At 36.9% G+C, this 9,825-nt stretch overlaps 1 protein-coding gene across 1 annotated transcript in view; it reads left to right on the forward strand.

The window, feature by feature from the left end:
- Window positions 1–9,768, forward strand: part of RECQL (RecQ like helicase) — a gene marked incomplete at both ends in the record, with an annotated part of 32,513 nt that extends 22,745 nt beyond the window's left edge. The window contains 8 exons of the mRNA XM_079716039.1: window positions 541–622; window positions 1,687–1,835; window positions 1,928–2,045; window positions 2,817–2,955; window positions 6,746–6,837; window positions 8,352–8,571; window positions 8,899–9,028; window positions 9,616–9,768. Coding sequence (XP_079572165.1) covers window positions 541–622; window positions 1,687–1,835; window positions 1,928–2,045; window positions 2,817–2,955; window positions 6,746–6,837; window positions 8,352–8,571; window positions 8,899–9,028; window positions 9,616–9,768 — 1,083 coding nt within the window. The remainder of the gene's footprint in view (window positions 1–540; window positions 623–1,686; window positions 1,836–1,927; window positions 2,046–2,816; window positions 2,956–6,745; window positions 6,838–8,351; window positions 8,572–8,898; window positions 9,029–9,615) is intronic.
- Between the last annotated feature and the right edge of the window lie 57 nt (window positions 9,769–9,825).

A 9,825-nucleotide genomic window follows, 5' to 3' on the forward strand; every position in this document is an offset into this window, starting at 1 on the left:
TTAAACTTGCGTACATGCTTTCTTATGCAAGAATGGAGAGAAAGCATGTATTGATACTAAGGACCCTAATGACATCTCTATAGAAATTAACTATGAAATAATGCAAAAATTAATATACCATTAAAGATTTGCTAATACTCCCTATTTAGATTTTATTTGATATACAACCTTGAAAGGTAAATAACCTCACAGCTGTTTTTACTTTCTAATCCTTTTAAGGATAGACTTAATATTTTTCTGAGCTCTTACTGACTAGTTGTTTCTGCCATGGTTTATGTTTTTACAAAAGTAGCATCAGAAAATTTAAAAAGTCTCTGTCTTTACAAGTTATTCACTGCTTCTGTGCCTCCTCATCTCTGGTAAATTCAAAAATAAGGATCAAGAAGCGTCTGGGAGGTGATAGGGTTAGATGGGCGAGTGAAAGAGTAATAGAAAAAAACACCATGCCCAAGAAAGAGTGGCGCCTTGAAAGTTGTAAGTAAACGACTGCATGAATGGTACTCATTAATTTACTTTTTAATAAGTTAACTTTTTTTTTAGGTTCGGCAGAAGCCCTCAAACACTGAAGATTTTATTGAGGATATTGTAAAGCTCATTAATGGAAGATACAAGGGGCAATCAGGTAATATAGACACAAACCAAGTTTGAAGACTGAGAGAGAACTTTCCAAAAGTAGCACATGTTATTTATACTAATACACTGAGAAAAAGATTAGCACTAGAAATATTAATGCATGGCAGAAGATACTTGAAAATATCATGATAAAATTAATTTGCTTGGTTATCTTAGAAATCAGGTGTGGCATTTGCTAATTACACAGATTATTAGAGTCATAAAACTGATTTATTTTTGCTTATTTACACTTAATTGCATTAAAGAGTGGACCTAATGACAGACATAATGTTAATTATCAACAGCACATATTTAGTAAGTATCCACTGTGTATAAGATTGAAGGTTAAGCAGTGACTTTCTAAAGGGATGTAAACTATAGTTCCTTATAGTAAAGGACACATTGAAGAAATAAACAGTACATACTGAATGAGCTAAGTATAGATGGAGTTCAGAGTGTGTATAACATGTGTTCCAGGATTAATGTAGAGACAAGTGTTACTAAAGCAAAGAGTTGGTGTAAAAGTAGCAGTTCAAAACTATTCTGTAGATTTTCAGGAGATATTAATAGGGGCCATGGGTAAAAGGAGTTCCAGGGTCAAATAAGTTTAAGAAAGGCTGCAGCTGTTTATTCCTCCTGCAGAGTCCCAGGGTGTATCAGCACCTTAGAAATTCTGACCAGCCCTGCAAACAAAGAGACACACGTGTTTGTCTAACTTTGTTAACCTTCCCAAACTTATTTGCACATGAAACTCTTTTCTCATAGCATGCTTGTTAACATCTTGTGGAGCTGCGAGGCATCAGTTTGAGAAAGACTATGTAGTGGGAGATAAAGTTGGAGAGAGAACTGAGATAATGGGAACCCAAACTGGTGGCTCCAGGCTTGTTACTGCTCTGGAGCAAGTTGGTGATCAGACCTTGAATTACACTGAAAAATCAGTATGTGTTCAGGGCCTTGGAATTTTTCATAATTCTTATTTTCCCCCATGCATTGTAATTATCAGCCTCTTCAGTGTGTGAGTTAAAAATTTTCTAGGAATGTACTATATATATCTAACCATTTCTTTCACTACAGGAATAATATATTGCTTTTCTCAGAAAGACTCTGAGCAAGTTACAGTTAGTTTACAGAAATTGGGGATTCCTGCAGGGGCATACCATGCCAATATGGAACCAGAAGATAAGACCAAGGTTCATAGAAGATGGTCAGCTAATGAAATTCAGGTTAAGTAACAGATCTTCAATAGAAGCCTAATTCACCTTTGAATATATTTTAACTTGACTTAATTAATATGTAAAATGTTAACACATTTTAGGTTGTAGTGGCAACAGTTGCATTTGGTATGGGAATTGATAAACCAGATGTGAGGTTTGTTATTCATCATTCAATGAGTAAATCCATGGAAAATTATTACCAAGAGAGTGGACGTGCAGGTATGTGTAACTCACATCCAGAAATAATTTTTTAAAATGTTTATTTATTTATTTGGCTGCGTCAGGTCTTAGTTGCAGTGTGTGGGCTCTTTCGTGGTGTGCAGGCGTCTCTCTAGTTGTGGCACGTGGGCTCCAGAGTGCGCGGGCTCAGTAGTTGCAGCTCGTGGGCTTAGTTGCCCCACAGCATGTGGGGTCTTAGTTACCTGACCAGAGATTGAACCCGCATCCCCTGCATTGGAAGGCAGATTCTTAACCACTGGACCACCAGGGAAGTCTCCTAGAAATAATTTTTAAAGAACTTTAAAAACACTATAAATGTTTAATAATACTGTATTTTTAATCTTCTTTATTGGCTAGTATTTTTATAACAAACAATGAAATCTTTTTTGTAGTTTTATATTTGCCTATGGAGAAATTTTATTTATGTTCTATTGGAGTGTCATGAATTATTTCTTCTCATATTTGCTAAAATAATTTGATGTCCATCTTTGCCTCCTGCGTTTTTAATTAGTGGTTTCAAGTCTATAATTTAAATAACTGGATTACTTATGGACACATTTTTAAGCTAGTAAGGCTGATTATTGATAGATCTCTTTGGTCATTTTTTTAAAAATTTGAGGGCAGCTGTTAAAAATTAACTTTCACAGCTCTGTCTGAAATTTCTAGATATATATTTAGACTACGAAATATTGCCAGCAAATTTTATATATTATTTTTGCATGTTTGACTTTTTAAAGTAATTATGCAATCTCAAGATTCTTCCCACTGCAGGTCGAGATGACATGAAAGCAGACTGTATTTTGTATTATGGCTTTGGAGATATATTCAGGATAAGTTCAATGGTGGTGATGGAGAATGTGGGACAACAGAAGCTCTATGAGATGGTGTCATACTGCCAAAACATAAGCAAGTAAGCACACACCTTTTTGTCACTTTTGTCAATTAAAGACAAGCACAGTATGAAAGCACATGACATTACTTTGAGTCCTTACTCAAGTGAGTAAATACATTAGTGAAACATCAAGTGCAAACCAGTAAAAGCAGATGTCTGAAGGGTGGGAACCAGTACATGAACCTGCAGGATGCCTGAATCTAAGAAAATATATTCTCAGATATAGAGAACAAAGTAGTGGTTACCAGTGGGGAGAGTCGGGGAGGAGCAGTATAGGGGTGGGGGTGTGGGAGGTACTGCAACATGGGGAATATAGCTAATATTTTGTAATAACTGTAAATGGAAAGTAACCTTTAAAAGTTGTATAAAAGTAAAAAAAAATAGTGTCTTAAGTCTAAAAAAAAGAAGTCATTCTCTGTTTGGGAAGGATAGCTGTTAACTTTTTTCTAAATGTTTGGTAGAATTCACCTCTGAAGCCATCTAGTCCTAGTCTTTTGTTTCTTGGGAGTTTTAAAATTACTGATTCAATTTCATTACTGGTAATTGGTCTGTTCATATTTTTTATTTCTTCCTCCTTCAGTCTTGGGAGATTGTACATTTCTAGGAATTTGTCCATTTCATCTAGGTTGTCCATTGGCAAATAGTTGTTCATAGTAGTCTCTTTGATCTTTTGTATTTCTGTAGTATTGGTTGTAACTTCTTTTTCATTTCTGATTTTACTGATTTGGGCTCTCTTTTTTTCTTGATGAGTCTGGCTAAAAGTTTATCAATTCTGTTTATCTTTTCAAAGAACCAGCTCTTAGTTTCATTGATCTTTTCCATTGTTTTCTTAGTCTCTAATTCATTTATTTCTGCTCTGATCTTTATGATTTCTTTCCTTTTACTATCTTTGGGTTTTGTTTGTCTTTCTTTTTCTAGTTCCTTTAAGTGTAAGGTTAGGCTGTTTATCTGAGATTTTTCTTGTTTCCTGAGGTAATATTATATCACTATAAATTTCCCTCTTAGAAAGCTTTTGCTCCATTCCATAGATTATGAATCATTGTGTTTTAGTTTTCATTTGTCTCCAGGTATTTTTGCATTTCTTCTTTGATTCTTCAGTGATTCATTGGTTGTTTAGTAGCATACTGTTTAGCCCCTGCATGTTTTGTTTTTTGCAGTTTTTTTCTTTTAGTTGATTTCTAGTCTCATAGTGTTGTGGTTGGAAAAGATGATTGATATTATTTACTTTTCTTAAATTTACCAAGGCTTATTTTGTGGCCTAGCATGTGATCTATCCTGGAGAATGTTCCATGTGCACTTGAAAAGAATATGTATTCTGCTGCTTTTGGATAGAATGTTCTCTCTATATATATATCTATTGAATCAATCTGATCTAATGTGTCATTTAAGGCCAGTGTTTCCTTATTGATTTTCTGTCTGGATCATCTGTCCATTGATGTAAGTGGGGTATTACAGTCCCTTACTATTACTGTGTCACTGTCAGTTTCTCCCTTTTTGTCTGTTAATATTTGCTTTATGTATTTAGGTGGTCCTACGTTGGGTGTATATATATTAACAATTGTTATATCTTCTTGGATTGACTCCTTGATCATTATGTAATGTTCTTCTTGAGTCTTGTAACAGTCTTCCATTTATTTTATTTTATTTTATTATTATTATTTTTTTTTATTTCGCGGTACCCGGGCCTCACTGTTGTGGCCTCTCCCATTGTGGAGCACAGGCTGCAGACGCGCAGGCTCAGCGGCTATGGCTCACAGGCCCAGCCACTGCGCGGCATGTGGGATCTTCCCGGACTGGGGCACAAACCCGTGTCCCCTGCATCGGCAGGTGGACTGTCAACCACTGCGCCACCAGGGAAGCCCCCAGTCTTCCTTTTAAAGTCTGTTTTGTCTTATATGAGTATTGTCACCCCCACTTTCTTTTGATTTCCATTTGCATGGAATACCTTTTTCCATCCCCTCACTTTCATTCTATGGGTATCTTTAGAGCTGAGGTGAATCTCTTGTGGGTAGCATATATATGCAGGTCTTGATTTTGTATCCATTCAGCCACTCTGTGTTTTTTGATTGGAACATTTAGTCCATTTACAGTTAATGGAATTATTGATAGGTATGTACTTACTGCCATTTTGCTAATTGTTTTGGGGTGGTTTTGTAGGTCTTTTTTGTTCCTTCTTTTGCTGTCTTGTGATTTGATGACTATCTTTAGTATTATGTTTGAATTCCTTTTTCTTTATTGTGTGTTTATCTATAATAGATTTTTGGTTTGTGGTTACCATGAGGTTTATATATGGCAATTTCTCTATATATATACATGATTGTTTTAAGTTGCTGGTCTCTTAATTTCAAATGCATTTTAACAATCCTGCATTTGTACTCCTCTCCCCCACAATTACTATTTTTAGTCTCAGTCATCTTTGTAGTCTTATTGCCTATCATATAAGCCTATCATATAAAAATGGCTCAAAAATTTTGAAATAAGCAGCAATTAGACCATGATAGAAAATGGCATTTCTTTCCTATGGATGCCACAATAATCTAGTTTAAAAAATGAGAAAACGAAAATTTCCTTAAAATATCCAATATCTAGTAGCCCACATGAAGCATATTTTGGGGTTTAGACTCAAACTAATACTGTAAAATATAAGAAACTGCTATCAGGAAGAGTCTCTTAATACAGGCATACCTTGGAGATATTGCAGTTTCAGTTTGAGACCACTGCAATAAACTGAATATCGCAGTAAAGCAAGTCACATGAATCTTTTGGTTTCCCAGTGCATATATGTTATTTTTACACTATACTATAATCTGTTAAGTGTGCAATAGGATTATGTCTATAAAAATAAGGTACATACCTTAATTTAAAAATTATGACTAATAAATGCCAACCATCATCTGTGCCTTCAGCAAATTGTAGTAGTAATTCAGACTACTGATCACAGCTCACCATAACAATAGAATAATATTGGAAAAGTTTGAAACATTGCGAGTATTATGAAATTGTGACACAGAGGCATGAAGCAAATGCTGTTAGAAAAATGGTGCCAATGGACTTGCTCAATGCAGGGTTGCCACAAACCTTCAATTTGTAAAAAACACAGTATCTGCAGAGCACAGTAAAGCAATTGCAGTAAAACAAGTATGCCTGTAGTTGTGAAATACTGCATCTCAGACAATTTTTTGAAAGCAATGTCTATTAACAACATACGGAAAAAATTATTATACGTGGTGGGCAGAATAATGGTCACGCAAAGATGTCCACATCTGAAGCCCTGGAACCTGTGAGTGTGCTACTTTACATGGCAAGAGGGAATTAAGGTTGCAGTCAGCTGATCTTAAAACAGGGAGATAATCCTGAATTATTTGGGTGGACCCACTCTAATCACAAGGGTTCTTAAATGTGGAAGGAGGCATAAGATGTCAGAGTGATGTGAAGACTTAACCCACTGTTGTTGGCTTTGAAGATAGAGGAAAGGGGGCCATGAGCCCAGGAATGCAGGCAGTCTTTAGAGTCTGGAAAGGGCAAGGAAACATTCTCCCCAAGAGCCTCCAGGAGAAATCCAACCCTGCTGACACCTTGATTTTAATCCAGTGAGACACGTCAGCCTTCTAACCTACAAAAATGTAAGATAATAAATTAGTGTTGTTTTAAGCCACCAAGTTTGTGGTAATGTTATGGCAGCAATAGGAAATTAATACAATTAATTCAATTAATAAAACAATTAATTAATACAAAACTCTGTATTTTAAAATAGGGATTCTTAAAACTCTGTTAATTATTTGATAATTTGTATTTCTGATGTTTGCAGCTGTCGCCGTGTGTTGATAGCTCAACATTTTGATGAAGCATGGAGCCCAGAAACATGCAACAAAATGTGTGATAATTGCTGTAAAGAGATTTGTGAGTTGTTTTATAAATCCTTATAGGCTAATATTTATATGTAGAAATACATGAGGGCAATATTAGACACCCAAATTGGATTTAAAAGAATAAGCCAGGTGTGAATAGAATTTCCCAGATTCAAGAGTGACAACACAAAGTTTTGAAACAGAGGCAAAATTAAAAGCTATATGTGTATGCATTTATTTTATGTTGCTACACTGAGGACATGTTAATTTTTTTTTTTTTTTTTTTTTGCGTTACGCGGGCCTCTCACTGTTGTGGCCTCTCCCATTGCAGAGCACAGGCTCCGGACGTGCAGGCTCAGCAGCCATGGCTCACGGGCCCAGCCGCTCCGTGGCATGTGGGATCTTCCCGGACTGGGGCACGAACCCGTGTCCCCTGCATCGGCAGGCGGACTCTCAACCACTGCGCCACCAGGGAAGCCCTCTTTTTTTTTTTTTGCGGTACGCGGGCCTCCCACTGCTGTGGCCTCTCCTGCTGCGGAGCACAGGCTCCGGATGCGCAGGCTCAGCGGCCATGGCTCACGGGCCCAGCCGCTCCATGGCATGTGGGATCCTCCCAGACCGGGGCACGAACCCGCGTCTCCTGTATCGGCAGGCGGACTCTCAACCACTGTGCCACCAGGGAAGCCCGACATGTTAAATTTTTAAGAAATGAAGGGAAAAGTTTAAAAACCTTCTGAATAGAAATACTATTTTAAGTAAGAGAATGCTAACCTCTTGTGATAATCTCTAATGCTTTATAGTTACTGATTGGAAAGAGAAATATAGTGCAAAATAGAGACTATAGCGTATCATTTTTGATCCAGATAATGGCTAACCACTCATAAGACACTAATTTTGCAGTGTGTTAGTGCTGTCTTTTCACTTTTTAAAATCCTGTGTGTATGTGTATTATTGGAAGGGCTGGACTAACCCATTCCTTGTTGAGTTCTGATGCCTTGGTTGGTGAAGGTCACAATTTTAACTTTGCAGCTAGAGAAAATTATTTCTGTTTATTAGATTATTTTATACTGCCCAAATTAACAAAAGCCTGATACACACATTGGAGTGTTAGTATCAGTAATTGGGAGCAAGTGTCCACGACATTCTTGTCATGAAATTAGAGTCCCTAGGAAGCCATACCGGTTGTCAGAATATTGCTTAATGAGCACACATCAGGTAACATGAAGAACAGACTGACTCGCCTGTGAACACTGCTAAGTATTTGTCATAATCATGTTTGGCTGACACTCTTTGGTTCCTGGACCATACCCAAAGGCCTTCTGATAACCAGATTATTTTCTTTACATCACTTAAATCTCACAGTGTCTTACAGAGACTATAGCTTAATCTAGTGATGAGAGACTTGAGCAGTAGTCTTAGTTCAGAACATAGAAACAAATCAGTGTTTAGGGTGGCTCACACTGGGTGAAGACTTACTTTTTAAACCAGTCTAACCACTTAGGACAGCCTATCCTTGCCCTAATTTTGAAATCCCATTCACCTGTAACCATACCTCTTTCATTACAGCATTTGAAAGAAAAAATGTAACAGCGTACTGCAGGGATCTAATCAAGATCCTGAAGCAGGCAGAGGAACTGAAAGAAAAGCTCACTCCACTGAAACTGATCGACTCTTGGATGGGAAAGGGTGCAGCGAAATTGAGAGTAGCAGGTGTTGCTCCTCCTGCACTTCCTCGTGAAGACCTGGAGAAAATTATTGCGCACTTTCTTATACGGCAGTATCTCAAGTATATACAAACCCATTTCTTGCCCTTTCATGTTGTCTTTATGATTCTCATTTCTATAACTGCAGCAGAACAAATGGTTTTGTGGTTGTTTCATAAGAACTTTTAAACGCTATGCAAAATTTACCTAGTAAACAAATTCAAACTTTGATTACTGTATGTCAAAAAAGCACAAGACTAAAATACTTTCTATAAACTGCATTTTTATACCAGAAGTTCTATATTTCATATCAATGTTACTTAAAATTATTGCACTTATTATTTTTTTAATAAATTTGTTTGTTGTCTGCAATTTGTCAAAACCTGATTGTTGGCCTTTATCTTCTGCAGAGAAGACTACAGTTTTACAGCTTATGCTACCATCTCATATCTGAAAATAGGACCTAAAGCTAATCTTCTGAACAATGAGGAACATGTTATTACCATGCAAGTAAAGAAGCCCATGCAGAGCTGTTTCAGGGTAGTTATTAATTTTTACTTTTTATATATTTGAAAAAGACATTAAAGCCTATGGGATGTGTTTCTTTAACTAGTTCTCTCCTGGGTCCAGTGGAGCATAAGAGATTAAGTCAGTTTTCTTCCTGGAATCTGGGTATAGAAGAGAGAAAACCTACTTTTGTGTTCTGTAGAGGTATTGAGTAGAAGAATATAGACTAGGGGTTTCCAACCTTTTGGGATGTGAAGACTCCATTTAATGTCTGATGTTATGAGGCACCCTGCCCTTGCTTGTGGTCACTATTGGCTGAGAAGTCTGCCTGCGCAGCAGAGGTTGAAAAGCACTGTCACAAACTAACTGCTCTCAAGCCTGCAAAAGCACACCAGGCACCAGTGTGTCTAAGGACATGTCAGGTGTTCTTTACGGTCTTGACAGCACAGCCCCTTCTATTTAAGATGGGGCGCATATTGGAAGAAATTTGAAGATAAAAAACAAGACCACTGGACACTTAATTAAAGAGGTGATATAGCAGGACGATTGAGATTATGAATCTCCTGAGAAAATGGAATAGCTGAATTTTTACCAGTGTTTGTCTTGCTGTTGTTTTATAGGCTGAATCACCTCAAAGTTGTCATTCTGAAGGAGCTGATAAAAAAAGGGAAGAAAAATCTCCAAGTAACTTCCAGAAGAAGTCAGTGAACATGCTTCAGCAACCTGATTGTAAGATTACAGGGGCTAAGAAAAGAAAAATTGATAATGCATGAGATGAGTGCTTCTAAATTTTCTAAGAAAAAGTTTATGCATGTATACACCATTAGTTT

The sequence above is a fragment of the Hyperoodon ampullatus genome (genome assembly GCF_949752795.1).
Source record: "Hyperoodon ampullatus genome assembly, chromosome: 11".
NCBI lineage: Eukaryota > Metazoa > Chordata > Mammalia > Artiodactyla > Ziphiidae > Hyperoodon > Hyperoodon ampullatus.